The sequence below is a fragment of the Coregonus clupeaformis genome, chromosome 30 (genome assembly GCF_020615455.1).
Source record: "Coregonus clupeaformis isolate EN_2021a chromosome 30, ASM2061545v1, whole genome shotgun sequence".
Taxonomy (NCBI): Eukaryota; Metazoa; Chordata; class Actinopteri; order Salmoniformes; family Salmonidae; genus Coregonus; species Coregonus clupeaformis.
In genome coordinates, this window is record NC_059221.1 from 34,498,271 (window position 1) to 34,517,791 (window position 19,521).

The 19,521-nt window shown below is 44.0% G+C and overlaps 1 protein-coding gene across 10 annotated transcripts in view; it reads right to left on the reverse strand.

The window, feature by feature from the left end:
* Positions 1-19,521, reverse strand: part of LOC121545359 (membrane-associated guanylate kinase, WW and PDZ domain-containing protein 1) — a 182,922-nt gene that overhangs the window by 29,195 nt on the left and 134,206 nt on the right. For 8 of the 10 annotated variants that reach the window (XM_041855806.2, XM_041855807.2, XM_041855810.2 and 5 more), the window contains exons 9-12: positions 19,207-19,310; positions 17,929-18,051; positions 17,190-17,375; positions 16,333-16,959 (exon numbers count right to left, since the gene is read on the reverse strand). In XM_041855806.2, the coding sequence (XP_041711740.2) occupies positions 16,333-16,959; positions 17,190-17,375; positions 17,929-18,051; positions 19,207-19,310 (1,040 nt within the window). The remainder of the gene's footprint in view (positions 1-16,332; positions 16,960-17,189; positions 17,376-17,928; positions 18,052-19,206; positions 19,311-19,521) is intronic. The other 2 variants (XM_041855811.2, XM_041855808.2) reach the window with 1 other exon arrangement.

Below are 19,521 nucleotides of genomic sequence, written 5' to 3' on the forward strand. Positions count from 1 at the left end.
TTGAATCCCTCCACAGCCTCATAGAGGATCTAGATACATTTTATAACCTCTCTGGATTACAACCAAATTATTATAAATGTACTATATTACGTATTGGATCACTAAAAAATTAAAAATGTACATTACCATGTAGTTTACCAATAAAATGGTCTGATGGTGATGTGGATATACTCGGAATACATATCCCAAATGAAATAAATGATCTCACTCCAATACATTTTAATAGAAAGTTAGCAAAAATAGATAAGATCTTGCTACCATGGAAAGGTAAATACCTGTCAATTTGTGAAAAAGTCACCTTGATTAACTCTTTAGTATTATCCCAGTTTACCTATTTGCTTATGGTCTTAACTACGCCTAGCAAACAGTTTTTTAAATTATATGAGAAAAAAAAAATCTATTTTATTTAGAATAGCAAGCCAGACAAAATTAAACGAGCCTGTTTATAAAATGAATATGAATTCGGAGGACAGAAATGATTAAATATTAAAGCATTAGACCTATCACTAAAAGCTTCAGTCATACAAAAGTTATACTTAAATCCGAACTGGTTCTCTAGCAAATTAGTAAGATTGTCTCACCCAATGTTCAAGAAAGGCCTTTTCCCCTTTATTCAGATTACAACCTCACACTTTCAGTTATTTGAAAAGGAAATAATCTCCCAAATATCACTATTTCTAAAACAAGCCATAGAAAGTTGGTTGCAATTTCAATTTAATCCTCCAGAAACGACAGAACAAATAATGCAACAAATATTGTGGTTAAATTTAAATATACAGTGGGGGAAAAAAGTATTTAGTCAGCCACCAATTGTGCAAGTTCTCCCACTTAAAAAGATGAGAGAGGCCTGTAATTTTCATCATAGGTACACGTCAATTATGACAGACAAAATGAGAAAAAAAATTCCAGAAAATCACGTTGTAGGATTTTTTATGAATTTATTTGCAAATTATGGTGGAAAATAAGTATTTGGTCAATAACAAAAGTTTCTCAATACTTTGTTATATACCCTTTTTTGGCAATGACACAGGTCAAACATTTTCTGTAAGTCTTCACAAGGTTTTCACACACTGTTGCTGGTATTTTGGCCCATTCCTCCATGCAGATCTCCTCTAGAGCAATGATGTTTTGGGGCTGTCGCTGGGCAACACGGACTTTCAACTCCCTCCAAAGATTTTCTATGGGGTTGAGATCTGGAGACTGGCTAGGCCACACCAGGACCTTGAAATGCTTCTTACGAAGCCACTCCTTCGTTGCCCGGGCGGTGTGTTTGGGATCATTGTCATGCTGAAAGACCCAGCCACGTTTCATCTTCAATGCCCTTGCTGATGGAAGGAGGTTTTCACTCAAAATCTCATGATACATGACCCCATTCATTATTTCCTTTACACGGATCAGTCGTCCTGGTCCCTTTGCAGAAAAAACAGCCCCAAAGCATGATGTTTCCACCCCCTATGCTTCACAGTAGGTATGGTGTTCTTTGGATGCAACTCAGCATTCTTTGTCCTCCAAACACAACGAGTTGAGTTTTTACCAAAAGTTCTATTTTGGTTTCATCTGACCATATGACATTCTCCCAATCCTCTTCTGGATCATCCAAATGCACTCTAGCAAACTTCAGACGGGCCTGGACATGTACTGGCTTAAGCAGGGGGACACGTCTGGCACTGCAGGATTTGAGTCCCTGGCGGCATAGTGTGTTACTGATGGTAGGCTTTGTTACTTTGGTCCCAGCTCTCTGCAGGTAATTCACTAGGTCCCCCCGTGTGTTTCTGGGATTTTTGCGATCATTTTGACTCCCACGGGGTGAGATCTTGCGTGGAGCCCCAGATCGAGGGAGATTATCAGTGGTCTTGTATGTCTTCCATTTCCTAATAATTGCTCCCACAGTTGATTTCTTCAAACCAACCTGCTTACCTATTGCAGATTCAGTCTTCCCAGCCTGGTGCAGGTCTACAATTTTGTTTCTGGTGTCCTTTGACAGCTCTTTGGTCTTGGCCATAGTGGAGTTTGGAGTGTGACTGTTTGAGGTTGTGGACAGGTGTCTTTTATACTGATAACAAGTTCAAACAGGTGCCATTAATACAGGTAACGAGTGGAGGACAGAGGAGCCTCTTAAATAAGAAGTTACAGGTCTGTGAGAGCCAGAAATCTTGCTTGTTTGTAGGTGACCAAATACTTATTTTCCACCATAATTTGCAAATAAATTCATTAAAAATCCTACAATGTGATTTTCTGGGAAAAAAAATCTAAATTTGTCTGTCATAGTTGACGTGTACCTATGATGAAAATTACAGGCCTCTCTCATCTTTTTAAGTGGGAGAACTTGCACAATTGTTGGCTGACTAAATACTTTTTTTCCCCACTGTACTAATTTACAAAAAACCTTTATTTTTTGACAACATTTTTAAAAAAGGTATAATCTTCGTAAATGATATCATCGGTAGGACTGGTGAAGTTATGTCACACATGCAGCTAACAAAAACATATGGAAATGTCTACTCTACCCAAAATTACAACCAAATAATTGCAGCATTACCGCAAAAATGGAAGAGGAAAGTGGAAGGGGGAAAATGTAAGGAACTTGTCTGTCGGCCTTGCATTAAAGAACATAATTGGTTAAAGAAAACTGTGATAAACAACAAAATATACCAGTTTCATTTAAGGACCAAAGGATTGACAGCCGTCCCATATAGATTGCAAAATAGTTGGGAAGAGATTTTTGACATACTGATTCCATGGCATAGTGTTTATGAACTGATACGCAAAACGACGCCGGATTCAAAACTTAGAATTTTTCAATTTAAATTATTATATACAATTCTTGCTACCAATAGAATGTTATTTATATGGGGGATTCAATCTTCCTAGCTCTGCAGATTTTGCTCCGAAGAGACATAATCATTAGATCATTTGTTTTGGTACTGTCCATTTGTAGCTTGTCTTTGGAAACAGGTCCAGGAATGGCTAAAGGATTGCAATATTTACCTGGAGCTAACCCTGCAGATAGCATTACTGGGTGATCTGAAAAGTCATAATCAATCGATCAATAATATAATAATACTTTTAGCTAAAATGTTTATTTTCAATTTACAATCTGTAGAAACAATGAGAATAAAAAGGTTCAGAACTTTTGTGAAACATCACAGTACAGTTGAAAAATATCTGGCAAATAGAAATCCAGCATGGATGGTGTTAAGAGATAGATTGGTGGTGTTGAATGGAGCTGAAGGATGAGACTAATAACAACTAACAACAACTAATACCAACAAGATAACTAATAATGTAAGCATACTGTGTCCATAATAAGTATATAGGTTATAGGTTGAGAGCTTTTGTGAAAGAGCACAGTTAGAAAGATATGGCATATAGAAGCAAACCGGATGGACATCATGAAAATGATCGGAGAGGTTGAGGGTAGAGGAAGTTCAGGAGTAAAAACAAACAAAATAGAATTATTGTAAAATTGACTGTGTCCATAAAATGTATATAGTATGTATAAGCTGGAAGTAGAGGCCTAAGCATTGTTGTTCACTAGTTTACTCCAATTAGGGAAGGGGTGGTGGGGTTGGAAAGTAATAAAGGGAAATATATATATTTTTAAGGAAATGTATATGTATGTGTATATATGTATTTATATATGTATGTATGTGTATGTATGTATGTATGTAAGTTACAATCTATCTGCAATATTAAAGCTGATCTACCCCCCCCCAAAAAAAAAAAAAAAAAGAAAGATCCTACATCTGTATTACCAGGAGTCCAGGCGCTTGAGCATGATATGGAAGTCCATTGTCAGCTCCCCTCTCACTGAGAGCATCCTCTGAATGTCACTCTGTGTGTTCACCTACAGCAGGCAGCAGCTCCTCTGCTCAGTGCTCGCACATTGAGAAGCAGATCTTGTCTACTCCCTCCCTCTTGTTCTCCCCCTCTCTTTTTTCCCTAACCCTCCCCCTTCTCTTCCTTGCACGGTGTGGCTTGCTTGCTGGCATCCACCCCTCCCCCCACCTCTCTCTCGCTCTCCTCTGACTCTCCTTCTCTCTATCTCACATACACACACCCACACACACACACACACACACACACACTCACAAACTAGAAGTAATGGGATGATGAATACAAATAATCTACATTTAAAGTGACAAATTTATTCCAAACTCCTCACAACTATGATATCCATTCATACTTCGTTTAGCTGTGAAACAAAACCATACATTGTAAAATCAACTGATACAATCAGCAAACTGTTTCAAGCAACTGGTACGGAATCCATGACAACAAGTAGCCCACTGAGCAGAGCAACAGAGATACTGATAAACGCTGTTCTCCCTTCCTTCTTTGTCTTTGTATCAATTCAACAGGCAATGCCAAAGTTTGGAATTATAAGGTTCTATCTGCATTTTTGTCAAGCCTTGTTCTGTACAATGTAGTATTCTTAATACCCCAACTCGAGTTGTTGAGCTAAAAATAATACAATATAAAAATTGTTCACACCATTCAAACCAATGAGGGTTTGGAACTTTAAAGCCAATTATCTCAGAATCATATTTTTGCAGATAGAACCTTATAATTCTAAGGTCATATAGGCTATTAGAAAAAAACACCTGCAGCAGCATATTCCCTAGGAAACCAGATTGATGTATAGAGTAAGTAGGGAGTTTGACCAATGGAAGAGGTAATTATCAAACTACAGCAGTGCTTTCTGTTTAACATGGAGCATGCTGCATCTGTACTTTCTAGAGAAGGTATCATGAATAACTCCCGAAGAGAATTTGATCCCTGAGGTATCCCCATCTACCAGGGTTCTGCTTCCCTCCTGCATGTTATCTACCTTAGATGAAGCCAATAAACCATCCTCCACTTTAATCTCAAACTGATTTAAGGTTCACCTGTGGCAAATGCATGCCCTCAGGCTGTCACTATCCCGTGACCCAGCACAAAGAAAACACTCGGCAAACATCAATGGAACCTTCCGGCAACGTTAACACATGATAGGAAAGCTCTTTCTTTACCCATCCTGCTGCATCGGCGAAAATCATTAAATGTTAAAACTTTCTGTTGCTGCCTGCAAAGCCCCTCTACACGATTCATAATTTATCCTCGCACTCTCTCGTTCTCTCTCCCTCTTTCCCACCCCCTCTCTCTTTTTTTCAGACAGTGGAATTGCCTGTAATGGCAAGGAGTAGGAGGAACATCATAGCAAGCGTGTGAATAGGTATGTGGATGATGAGAGTGTGTGTATGTGTGTGTGTGTGTGTGTGTGTGTGTGTGTGTGTGTGTGTGTGTGTGTGTGTGTGTGTGTGTGTGTCGGGATGCACATACGGTACATCAGAAGATCAACAGAGGTTGATTAGACCAGTGGTTCCATTGTTTTGCATTGTGGACCTACCTAATGCCACTCGATGATATATCGATGATACTGTATATCGCTAGTCAGGAGAACAGTAGCTAAAGTGTATACAGATCTGCGGCCAGGCTGGCGTTAAAATCTGACCTACACATCAAATTGACTAACAGCCATATGGTAAATAATCTGGGGCAATTCTCAATGTGAATTGGAATGTCCACTACTGCATTGAAATGACTTGCAATGGACTTATCCCCCGCTCTGCGGACAGCCAGTTTATGTCAGCTAAAGCAGCAGATTTACATGTCGTGCTGCGCTAATACATGTTCACACGTTTTTCAGCGCCTCACTGTGTTATATTGATGTACATGTATCTCAGTTCTATCCTTGCTGCCACTGTGTATTAAATCTAGACGAATGCCCGGGTTATGTAGAGACCCACTGAAGGAACGAAAGGAGATACAATGTCACATATTGAAGGAGGAAAATACACATTCCTGCTTTCACACATGGCCATTCTCACACACACACACACACACACACACACACACACACACACACACACACACACACACACACACACACACACACACACACACACACACACACACACACACACACACACACACACACACACACACACACACACACACACACACACACACAAACACACACACACACACACACACACAGTACACATACTGTATGTGATACACCCAAAAGCAGGCACCTGTGTGAATCACACATACATACATACACACACACGTGCGTACGTATATACATACATACATATGATATACACGCATACGACACACACACAGACATACATGCATGTGCGAGCACATACACAACATCAGATCAAATCAAATGTTATTGGTCGCGTACACATATTTTTCCGATGTTATCGCAATTGTTTCTAGCTCCAACAGTGCAGTATATCTAACAATACAAAACAATACACACAAATCCAAAAAATATAAAGAAAGGAATTAAGAAATATCAGAACAAGCAATGTCAAGGTCCGAAATATAAATATACTTTATATGTATATGATGGTGTGTAGACATTATGGACAGTATATTACAGTTTTTTCTGATTGGTTAAGCACATTTTTTGTAACTATTGGCTATTTTTGCAAAACTCTACACACAAATAAGAAAACCTTTCACCCAATTATCAAAACATTGTAGTTATCTTGCAAAAGCGAACACAGCTAGATTAACTCTTCACACCTTCTTTAAAATGGTGTTTTCGTATCAAACAGTAAACACAAGCCATCATCTACTAAGCACACAATGTGCCAACTACACACTGATGGTATGAATACAAAACACATCTGTCTTTTGCTTTCTCTGTGTACAGATGTCAATTTGAGGTCATACTTTTGTCATAGTGTCATGTAAACATACAAGGATCCAAACTTCAAGTATTGGTGTTTATTCACACTCATCAAAACCAAGACAAAGTCAGAACACAAAATAGTAATTTCACAAAAAAATGAAAAACAATCAGCCTACATCATGTCGTCTTTCTGGGTCCGGCCACAAAATTTCGTCCACATCGCATGCGATATCCTCCAGTCCAAGGCACCGGGAAAATATCTCCTTGAATGCCGTATCCAGGCCTGACATGATGCCTGGTCAATATCTCCACATGCCTCCTCCATTGCCTGTAAAAGGGCTACCTGTTGATGAGGATGACGGTCGTACACTTTCCAGCGCCAGGCAGAGAAGAACTCCTCGATGGGATTTAAGAATGGAGAGTATGGAGGGAGGTTGAGTGCCATGAAGAATGGGTGGTCTGTAAACCAGTTGCGGACCAAAGCAGCCCTATGGAAACTAACATTGTCCCATATGATGACATATCGGGTATGCTCTGGTCTCTGAACAGTGAGCATGTCATGTAAGGTGTCCAGGAATGCAATAATGTGTGCAATGTTGTATGGGCCTAAGGTTGCATGATGGTGAACAACACCATTTTGGCTTATAGCTGCACACATGGTTATGTTACCACCACGTTGTCCTGGGACATTGATGATGGCACGGTGTCCAATAATGTTCCTGCCACGTCTCCTGGTTTTACTGAGGTTAAAACCGGCCTCATCTACAAAAAGTAGCTCATGTCCCATGGCATCTGCTTCTAGTTCCATCACTCTCTGGACAAGACAAAACAAATGCAACACATCAGGCCCATGCACAGCACTACAGTATGCACTTCCAAATTCAGAACCAATGACACTATAGCTTACCTGCACATAGTCATATCGCAGTTGCTTTACACGTTCTGTGTTTCTCTCGAAAGGAACTCTGTAAATTTGCTTCATTCTTATTCTGTGGCGCGCAAGTACACGACTTAGTGCAGAAATACTTACACTGTGTATATTTTGAAAGATGGTGTCATTATCAATTATGCGCTGCTGTATTTCGCGCAGTCTTATTGCATTATTGGCAATCACCATGTTCACTATATGGGTCTCTTGCTCTGGAGTGAACATTCTTCCTCTGCCCCCAACATCTGGACGTCTAGCAATTCTGTAAAGTAACAATTTCAGTATTTTTGCATGTATGGTACTGTTGTGTTTCTCATTAGAGTATGGCAGTGCTACAAAGTAGGTACCGATTCTCATTTCGAAATGTCCTAATGATGCTTGCCACAGTGTAGCGGCTCAAATTAGGCTGAACCCGTTGGCCAGCTTCCCTCAGGGTCATCCCATGGTTGATGACATGGTCCACTATTGTAGCTCTGATGTCATCAGTTATTCTATTTCTTACTCTTCTTACCCTTCCTCTTTCCCCTCCTCGTCCTCTTCTTGCTCCTCCTTGTCCTCTTCCTCTAACTTCCTCTAACCCTCTCGCTTCTTCAACTCCACGTCCTCTTCCTCCAACTTCTTCAACTCCACGTCCTCTCCCTCGGCCTCCTCGGCCTCCTCTGATTCTCACTCTTCTCCCTCTTACTGCTCCTTCCACTGTACTCCACACAGACAGCTTACCTGTGGCTTATTTATAGTGCTTAGGCTGATTGCAAAGTGAACTAATTATCTACAACAGTTTTCACATGTGCAAGTGTGCCAGACAGTTGGCAAAATAGTGTTAATGATAGCCATACATGTGTATCATTTTGCTAGGAGTGTGTTGGAAATTTGGTAATTGAGTGTAAGCAGTGAGTTGTGTTTAAAGTTCTGCAAAAAGAGTGTTGTGCAGTGAATTGTGCCTACAGTTTTGCAAAGTGTGTGTTACAAAATTGTAAACTGAGTGCAAAGCAGTGTTTGTGCTTTTAGTTTTGCAAACTCAGTGAGTGGTTTTGCTATACGTATTAATAGTTTTAGAAATTGTGCTACAAGAATCACGATTAGCGCTTAAGCATTCAGAAAAAACTGTAATAGAAAAGGTGTGTACAGCAGTAGTTATATAGGATGAGCCTTGACTAGAATGCAGTATATACAACAAAGTGGGTAAAACAGTATGTAAACATTATTAAAGTGACCAGTGTTCAATGACTGTGTACATAGGCCAGCACTCTCTAAGGTGCAGGGTTGAGTACCGGGTGGTAGCTGGCTAGTAACAGTGACTAAATTCAGGGCAGGGTACTGGGCAGAGGCCGGCTAGTAACAGTGACTAAGTTCAGGGCAGGGTACTGGGCGGAGGCCAGCTAGTAACAGTGTCTAAGTTCAAGGCAGGGTACTGGGCAGAGGCCGGCTAGTAACAGTGGCTAAGTTCAGGGCAGGGTACTGGGCAGAGGCCGGCTAGTAACAGTGACTAAGTTCAGGGCAGGGTACTGGGCGGAGGCCAGCTAGTAACAGTGTCTAAGTTCAAGGCAGGGTACTGGGCAGAGGCCGGCTAGTAACAGTGGCTAAGTTCAGGGCAGGGTACTGGGCAGAGGCCGGCTAGTAACAGTGACTAAGTTCAGGGCAGGGTACTGGGCGGAGGCCAGCTAGTAACAGTGTCTAAGTTCAAGGCAGGGTACTGGGCAGAGGCCGGCTAGTAACAGTGACTAAGTTCAAGGCAGGGTACTAGGCGGAGGCCGTCTAGTAACAGTGGCTAAGTTCAGGGCAGGGTACTGGGCGGAGGTCAGCTTTTGGATGGCCTGGGGATATAAGCTGTTTTTCAGTCTCTAGGTCCCAGCTTTGATGCACCTGTACTGTCTCCGCTTTCTAGATGGTAGTGGGGTAAACAGGCTGTGGCTCGGGTGGCTGAGGTCCTTGATGATCTTCTTGGCCCTCCTGTGGCACTGTGTGCTGTAGATGTCCTGGAGGGCAGGCAGTGTGCCTTGGTGATGCATTGGGCAGACCGCAACATCCTCTGGAGAGCCCTGTGGTTGTGGATGGTGCAATTGCCGTACCAGGCAGTGATACAGCCCGACAGGATGCTGTCAATGGTGCATCTGTAGAAGTTTGTGAGGGTCTTAGGGGCCAAAACAAATTTCTTCAGCCTTCAGAGGTTGAAGAGGCACTGTTGCACCTTTTTTACCACACTGTCTGTGTGGATGGACCATTTCAGGTTGCAGAGGAACTTTAATTTTTTCAACCTCTCCACTGTGGCCCCATCGATGTGGATGGGGGTGTGCTCTCTCTGTTGTCTCCTGAAGTCCACGATCAGCTCCTTCGTTTTGTTGACAATGAAGGAGAGGTTATTTTCCTGGCAACACTCCGCCAGGGCTCTCACCTCCTCCCTGTAGGCTGTCTCATCGTTGTTGGTAATCAGGTCTACCACTCGTGTCGTCTGCAAACTTGATGATTGAGTTGGAGATGTACGTGGCCAGTAGAGTAGGGGGCTGAGCACACACCCTTGTGGGGCGCCCGTGTTGCACAGGGCAGGGTTCAGACCCAGGGCCCCGAGCTTAGTAATGAGCTTGGAGGGCACTATGGTGTTAAAGCCTGAGCTGTAGTAGAAGAACAGCATTCTTACATAGGTATTCCTCTTCTCTAGATGGGCTAGGGCAGTGTCCAGCGCGATGGCGATTGCGTCATCCGTGGATCTGTTGGGGCGTTATGCAAATTGGAGTGGGTCTAGGGTGTCGGGTAGGTGGAGGTGATATGATCCTTAACTAGCTTCTCAAAGCATTTCATGATGACAGAAGTGAGTGTTACGGGGCGATAGTCATTTAGTTAAGTTTCCTTCGCTTTCTTGGGTACAGGAACAATGGTGGACATCTTGAAGCAAGTGAGGACAACAGACTGGGATAGGGAGAGACTGAATATGTCCGTAAACACTCCAGCCAGCTGGTCTGCACATGCTCTGTGGACGTGGCTTGGGATGCCGTCTGGGCCTATAGCCTTGCGAGGGTTAACACGCTTAAATGTCTTACTCATGTTGAAGTGGGCGAAGAAGGTGATTAGCTTGTCCAGGTCCCTGCCACATACATCTCCTATCTGAGCTGTTGAATTGGGACTCCACTTTGTCCCTGTACTGTTGTTATGCCTGTTTGATTGCCTTACGGAGGGCATAGCTGGTCTGTTTTTACACGTCCATGTTCCTAGTCACCTTGCCGTGGTTAAATGTGGTGGTTCGCGCTTTCAGTTTTGCGCGAATGCTGCCATCTATCCACAGTTTTTGGTTTGGATAACATCCTCTATGCACTTCCTACAACATGGCGCCGACAGACATAATCACCCTGTTTCTAGGTCTTAGCCAACTTTGCAGTATTTTGGGGGGGGTTTCATTTCTTTCCATTTCTGCTCAGTACGTTTTTTGCATTATTACCTACAGCCGAAAATGATTTTGGGATATTACACACACACACACACACACACACACACACACTATACCCCCCACCCACCCCACCCACCCAACACACACCCACCAGGTCTGAGTTATGCATTGTGCTCACGCCACCTAGTTCCTTCCCCCTGCCTGAGCCTGAGCAGCCGAATGACAACAAGGCTCTGCTCAATACTCAGAAACGGAACAGTGAATCCGTTGGCCCGTTGCTCCTTTTAAAGGCCTCTGGATTGATCACTAAGGATTCAACACAGGCTTAAAAGGCCCAGTCTTCTGAATACTGAGTGGACCATGCTGTCTGAATGACTAAGAGGGCCTGGCTATTGTGATGCTAATGGAAAGGGAAGTAAACAGTGTTGGAGTGAAAGAGCAGAGTGGTCAGTGAGTTGATCTGTAATGGACTGAGGACAGAGTGGAGCTGTGGAGCGTTCCAGGTTTAACACTTGGCTCAAAGAGTGACGCCTTGGGTCTGTCTTAACTGTGTCAGAGCCACCCAGCTAACTGGATAGGGACAGCTATTAATGTGGAGATTATGGGGAGAAAGTGGTGGGTGGATGTGTGAGTGTCAATATGTGATTGGGTCTGTGCGTGGGGAAGTATACAGTGGCTTGCGAAAATATTCACCCCCCCTTGGCATTTTTCCTATTTTGTTGCCTTAAAACCTGGAATTAAAATTGATTTTTGGGGGCGGTTTGTATAATTTCATTTACACAACATGCCTACCACTTTGAAGATGCAAACTATTTTTTATTGTGAAGCAAACAAGAAATAAGACAAAAAATGGAAAACTTGAGCGTGCATAACTATTTACCCCCCCCCAAAGTCAATACTTTGTAGAGCCACCTTTTGCAGCAATTACAGCTGCAAGTCTCTTGGGGTATGTCTCTATACGCTTGGCACATCTAGCCACTGGGATTTTTGCCCATTCTTCAAGGCAAAACTGCTCCAGTTCCTTCAAGTTGGATGGGTTCTGCTGGTGTGCAGCAATCTTTAAGTCATACCACATATTATCAATTGGATTGAGGTCTGGGCTTTGACTAGGCCATTCCAAGACATTTAAATGTTTCCCCTTAAACCATTCGAGTGTTGCTTTAGCAGTATGCTTAGGGTCATTGTCCTGCTGGAAGGTGAACCTCCGTCCCTGTCTCAAATCTCTGGAAGACTGAAACAAGTTTCCCTCAAGAATTTCCCTGTATTTAGCGCCATCCATCATTCCTTCAATTCTGACCAGTTCCCAGTCCCTGCCGATGAAAAACATGATGCTGCCACCACCATGCTTCACTGTGGGGAACAATTTATTTTTTGTAACAAGTTATTTTTTCATTTCACTTCACCAATTTGGACTATTTTGTCCATTACATGAAATCCAAATAAAAATCTATTCAAAATAGGATGAAGGGGGATGAATACTTTCGCAAGGCACTGAGTGGCGCAGTGGTCTAAGGCACTGCATCGCAGTGCTAACTGTGCCACTAGAGATCCTGGTTCGAATCCAGGCTCTGTCGCAGCCGGCCGCGACCGGGAGACTCATGGGCGGCGCACAATTGGCCCAGCGTTGTCCAGGGTAGGGGAGGGAATGGCCGGCAGGGATGTAGCTCAGTTGATAGAGCATGGCGTTTGCAACGCCAGGGTTGTGGGTTCGATTCCCACGGGGGGCCAGTATAAAATAAAATATGTATTCACTAACTGTAAGTCGCTCTGGATAAGAGCGTCTGCTAAATGACTAAAATGTAAATGTACGTGTGTGGGTACATGACATGTATTTTTTCAGAGTGGAACAATTGCAGTCAGTGAATGGCTTGCTGTTTCTATGCTCTGTTCAGGCTGTGGCCTTGGATATATTCTCAGCCGTGCCTACACTAAGGGAATGAATGGCCATCCTCAACTGCCCATACATCACAGTGCTACAGGAACCACATGACAAATATCCTATTTTGTTTGGCTAAACTCCTTCACCTTCAACTTTAGTCCCTATTTCAGTCTCTTTCTATTTCCACTGTTCCTTCTTCTATTCATCCCCACGTTCTCTCTCTCTCTCTCTCTCTCTCTCTCTCTCTCTCTCTCTCTCTCTCTCTCTCTCTCTCTCTCTCTCTCTCTCTCTCTCTCTCTCTCTCTCTCTCTCTCTCTCTCTCTCTCTCTCTCTCTCTCTCTCTCTCTCTCTCTCTCTCTCTCTCTCTCTCTCTCTCTCTCTCTCATACCCCAGGGGATAGTCCCTACTGAGGTGCTGCAGAGCATCGTCATGGAAACAAAGGCAAGGCAAGATGGAGGATATTTACGACTCACCTCGCATAGAGAGAAAGGGAGGGGAGGACAGATATTGTGGGTACAAGGGTTTGAGGGGGGGAAAGAGGAGAGGTAAGGGTGGGAGTGGATGAGAAGGGTTAATGAACTGTATGTTTGTTGACCTAAAACATTCTCCCTCTCCCCTCTCTTGATATTAGTCTATGGGTTAAACATTGAAAACTAGGACGCCCATCCAAGCCACGATTCAATTAAATTCTGATACATTGTTATGCTATTGTGGCACATATTGATGTATTGACAAAACACATTGTACAGCTAGACAATATGCATTCATTAAACATTTGTACTGCATAGCCAGCAAAACAGAACCCCTTACCGACAATCAATTCTCGACGTCTCTGTGAGCTTTTCTCCTTCCACACAAACAACTTTTCTATTTTACAGAAACTCCATTTAGAGATACAGAGAACTCCTGGTCCCAGCAACAGGAAATTGACCAAGGAACTGACCTGGGTCTAGTGTAATGGCCACCTACCATCTACGCTAAGGGAGATTGTCTCGGGTGTCTGCCCCCATTGCCATGCCCTTCCTCTCTCCCTTCTTGCCCCCTCTATCCCTGTGGATGTCCTAGCAGCCAGGAGACAGGCTGTATCGGCGTGTGTATCAGTCTTGTACAGGCCAGTAATGATGCTGACATTTAAGTCAATACAGCAGCGTTATTTCAGCCCAGGCACCCAAGGTCAACTCATTAGAGATCATAATTGATGCTGCCTGCATATGCCCACCCTCAGGTAATAGGGATCTAGGGAAGGAGGCAGGGTTAGCAATTTCACAAACTATTAGGGCTGAAGCCAAATTAGCGCCTGGTTAGAAACTGTATGGATAATGATGGTTGTTATTAACAGTTTGTTTCTTTCTCTATCCTTGCAAAACTCTGACTGTAACCTTTTATAATTATTTTAATGTAATGTATTTATTATTTTTACATGGTAAAGTGAGAACGCTGTTGAGGAAGGTTTTAGTGTTACCCTTTATGGAATACTTAATTTTTTTTACAGACCTATTATGTTTAATCTCCAGTGGTAATTGATGTGCTAAAGATGGTCTGGATTGTAGTGACAGAGGAAGGTTAATCATAGACATTAATGATGTGTGAATACAGCACAGGATGCTGCTGAGGGGAGAACAGCTCATAATAATGGCCGGAACGGAGCAAATGGAATGGCATGAAACACCTGGAAACCATGTGTTTGGTGTATTTGATACCATTCCACCTATTCCAATCCAGCCATTACCACGAGCCCGTCCTCCCCAATTAAGGTGCCACCAACCTCCTGTGGAATACAGACTTCTGCTTTCACAGCTTTGCTGCTGCTAACGGCCTTGACTAGCTCAGCCTCCATTTCACATATTCCTCTAATCAGAATCAATGGCTGTTCTCTCTGCTCTGTACCTCTCTTTCCCTATTTATCCCTCTTTCTCTCCCTTCACCCCACCTCACCCTCTGTATCTCTCTCTCACTTTCGCTCTCTGTATCCCTCCCAAGCTAATTGGAAAATAAGACACTTTGATCAGCATAAGACGGCGTCTTTGGCTGAGCACTCTCACTATTAACATTTACGTCATTTAGCAGACGCTCTTATCCAGAGCGACTTACATTATTATTTTTTTCATACCCCCTGTGGGAATCGAACCCACAACCCTGGCGTTGCAAACACCATGCTCTATCAACTGAGCTACATCCCTGCCGGCCATTCCCTCCCCTACCCTGGACGACGCTGGGCTAATTGCGCGCCGCCCCATGGGTCTCCCGGTCACGGCCAGCTACAACAGAGCCTGGATTCGAACCAGGATCTCTAGTGGCACAGCCTGCACTGCCTTAGACCACTGCGCCTTAGACCACTGCCTTAGACCACTGCGCCACTCGGGAGACGCAGTGAGACTCGGGAGACGCAGTGGTTAAGTGAGACGCAGTGGTTAAGTGATTAAGACACCCAATTATCATCTAAGCAACACAGACACAGTGCCAGAGACAAAGACAAGGGTGAAAGAGAGGGGGTGAGAGAGTGTGTGAGAGAGATACAAAGTGAGAAAGAATAAGTAAAAGATAGTGAGAGAAAAAGAGTGAAAGCTAGAGATAGTGATAAAGAATAAGTGAAATAAATTGAAAAGACAAGAGAGAAAGACAGAGGAGAAAGACAGAGAGAGGGAGCGAGAGAGAGAGAGAGAGAGAGAGAGAGAGAGAGAGAGAGAGAGAGATGAGAAAGAGAGAGAGCGACAGAGAGAGAGCGACAGAGAGAGAGAGTTACAACAATGTATATATACATAATATGACATTTGAAATGTCTTTATTCTTTTGAAACTTCTTAGTGTAATGTTTACTGTTAATTTTTATTGTTTATTTCACTTTTGTTTACTATCTACTTCACTTGCTTCGGCAATGTTAACATATGCTTCCCATGCCAATAAAGCCCTTAAATTGAAATTTAATTGAATTGAATTGAGAGAAGCAGGAGGGCTTATGCCAAAGAGTGAGCTGACAGAACACAGGGAGACTAGCAGTATCTCAGCAGAGTCACTCTTCATCCATATTCATGACAGATAAGAGTCCCTGACCTAACACCATCCTCCTGTCTTCTCCTCTGTCTCCTCCTCCCATCCTGGCCCTGCTCACCACCTTGCCATCCATTCCCTCCCTCACTTATCTGATCACCTACACATTTTTCTTCTCCACATAACATCCACACCCTCCTGTATTCATCCTTTTACTCACTTACTCCCTAACACACTCAACATCTCAGCTATGCATGCTGTTTGCCAGTGGAAGTGCCTTTATCTGCAGACACACCTCTATTGCTCCATCCATCCATCCATCCTCCTCTCCCATTCCCTCCTTCCCCTTCTCATATCCTCCTCCTGGGTTGAGCATGTACCAGCATTATGACCAGACAACCCTCAATCCAATTCCTCAGTCCTTCCTTCCTCCTCTCCCTCCCTCCTGATCCTGATCAGTGGACTACGTACCTCTCTGCACCAGCATGGTGACCTCGCTCCCTCTGGGACACTTGCTGAGCAGGTCCACCACCTGGTTGTGACTCATGTTCTGGACGTTCCTCTTGTTCACCTCCATCAGAATGTCTGACTCCTTCAGGCCCCTGCAGCGGGGGTAGTCCACAATCTGCTTCACCCTCTGACCCCCACCCGTCAGGCTGTCAGCGATGGTGAACCCAAAGCCCTTATCGCCCTTCTCCATGTGCACCGTGATCAGCTCGGGCTGCCCAGCGATGGACGACGCCAGGGTGACCACATCGCTGGAGGAGTAACCGTGAGAGCCGTTGGACGTCACCTCCGCCGAGGGGCTGAGAGCCCGCGGCTCCCTTATCCCGTTAACGGGGCCTCCGGTCTGGCTGCCGTGGCTGGACGGGGAGTCGTAGCTCTGCTGGCCGTTGACGATGATGGGCTCCTTGTCCAGGATGGCCACGGAGGTCACCAGGCTGGTGTTGGGGTCGTCGGGGTCAAAGGGCAGGGGGTAGCCACGGCACAGGGCCAGGTCCACCATGGAGCCGATTGGGATGGACTGGAAGATCTTTACCACCTGGGCATGGGTGTAGCCAAGCACGATGATGTCATTCACACTCACTATGACATCACCTAGAGGATAGAGACAGGGAGACGGACAGGACAGTTAGTAATACAGTTAGTAGAACAGTAAGTAACACAGTGAATGTACTATGTGAGGTGCAAGTATATTACCATATGTCTCCAATATGTATAGTCTTTAGCTTACACAATCACTTCAACCTCCTTAGCAATTGGGCAAATGCTTTCTGTATAAATGGTGTAAAACAGTGCCCTCTGTGGGCTAAGACAGTGTACTGCACCTGTCTCCATCTTCCCATCCACAGCAGCAGGACCATCCAGGACGAGACTCTTGATCTGTAGGAACTCATCCGGCTCGTCGCCCCCGACGACGGTAAAGCCGAACCCGCGGCGGCTCTTCTTCAGTTTGGTGTTTATGAAGATTCCGTTCAGCTCCGCTGGGTTCCGCGTGAAGAACGGCTTCCCTCCTACAGAACACAGGGCAAATAACGTTATTTGGAACATATTTCTATGTCTGTCCGTGTCAGTTAAATTAGCTGCCTGTCTGTCATTTCACTTGTCTACCTATCTATGTCTGTCTTTCTGTCCATCAACCCAAGCATCCATATAATATAATCAATTGCTCACCATTGTATAATCAATTGCTCACCATTTGTTTAATCAGTGACAATAGTCAGTGAATGCTAGTAGAGAATGCTTAATATCCATGGTGTGTTGGTCATAGCTAGTTAACATACACAGAACGTTCATTATGGTACATGTGGGCTGATAGACATGTTAAAAACCTTATATGGTAATTGTTTCCTGAAGAGTTTGATCCCTTGAAACCCTTGATCCCAAGGGTCCCCTGTCTGTGTTTATGTCTGTCTGTCTCTGGTCATGCATGTGTATCACTGAAACTGTACATTGTGGGTGTATTTGAGTTAGATGTCTGTGGTGCAAAAGACCCTGGTATTGAAAGTGTGTGTGTGTGTGTTTGTGCGTGTGTGTGTGTTGTCTAGAAAGTGCAACCCCACTCACGTTTGGTCCCTCCCGGGGCAGGGGGCAGTGGGGGCGGGACCTGGGGGTCACGGTACGTCTCTAGGTGGTTACTGGGATAGATGGCCAGGGGAGCACCAGCTGATGAGTGCTCCTCTATCCACTCTGTACAGCGAGAGACACAGAGGGACTGTGAAATCACACACACAAACACACACACACGGGTGTATGCAAGAACACACACGCATGCACAGGCGCAAACACACGGATGCACACACACAAATACACACACATACACTGACACACACAAACGTACACAATCGATAAAATACAAACATAGGTACACAGACATAAGCGTCACATCATGCATTTGCTCACTCAAACTTGCTCTACACCAGGGGTGTCAAACATACGCCCGCTGGCTGGGGGGGGGGGGACAAACGCAATACACTTTAAAATGACTAAAACCAAATAGAAACTGTGTAGAAATGATAGACATACATTCATACAGTTTCTTGACTTTGTCCAGCTTCCTAATAATCACCGAAATGAAAGCTAGACAGACAGAGGACTACTTTTTACACATTTGAAGGCGAGGAAATATAACACATTTTCGGTGCAGCCCTCCAGACCTCGTTTAAGACCGAATGTGGCCCCCGGGGCAAAAATAGTTTGACACTCCTGCTCTACACAGTTAACACATGCACAATATACACCCAAACTCCTCAAAATCCCAAAATGTCTTAACAGACTAATTATTCATCATAACTGGCAAGTAGTCATTTATTCTAACACAGTACATTATGCAATAAGAGATACATTTATTTAAAATATGTTTTAACATTACATCTGATCCTTACATGCCATTTCATCATAACATTGTGTCTCAGTGGTCCTAACACTTAGCAAGCATGATATCAGCAGCAGTTTGCACATGGACGGCAGCTTCCACAGCTCTAAGCCTCTGATGACAAATAAGCGGACGCTACAGTGGCTCATGTCTTGAAAGGAATATAAAAATGATGTTTTAATGATCTTTAATCAAACTAATAAGAACCCAAACGCCAACAGGACAGCACAAGGGTTGGGGCCAATTCCATTTCAAATCCAGGAGAATGAATCGAAATTCTAATTCTGACGAACTAACTTTTAATTCTTAAACTGGGATTTCAATTAACTTCCTGGAATTACTGACTTCAAATGGAATTAAACCCAACCCTGCAGGACAAGACATGAGACAAGACATGTCGAGAGACAGACGAGACGGAGACAGACATGAAGAAAGAAAGAAATGGTGCCGTGCCAGGGCAGGAAACGAACCTCGAATGTACCGCTCACCTTCAGGAGGCTGCGGCTGCTCCAGCTGCTTCCTACGCTTAGCCTCCACTATGGGGTTCTCATACTGGGTCTTCCTGTTGATGTGACTGATGATGTGAGAGATGATGTGAGAGAGACAGAGCGAGAGTGAGAGAGAGAGAGAGAGAGAGAGAGAGAGAGAGAGAGAGAGAGAGAGAGAGAGAGAGAGAGAGAGAGAGAGAGAGAGAGAGAGAGAGAGAGAGAGAGAGAGGGGGAGAGAAAGAGAGAGAGAGAGAGAGAGAGAGAGAGAGAGAGAGAGAGAGAGAGAGAGAGAGAGAG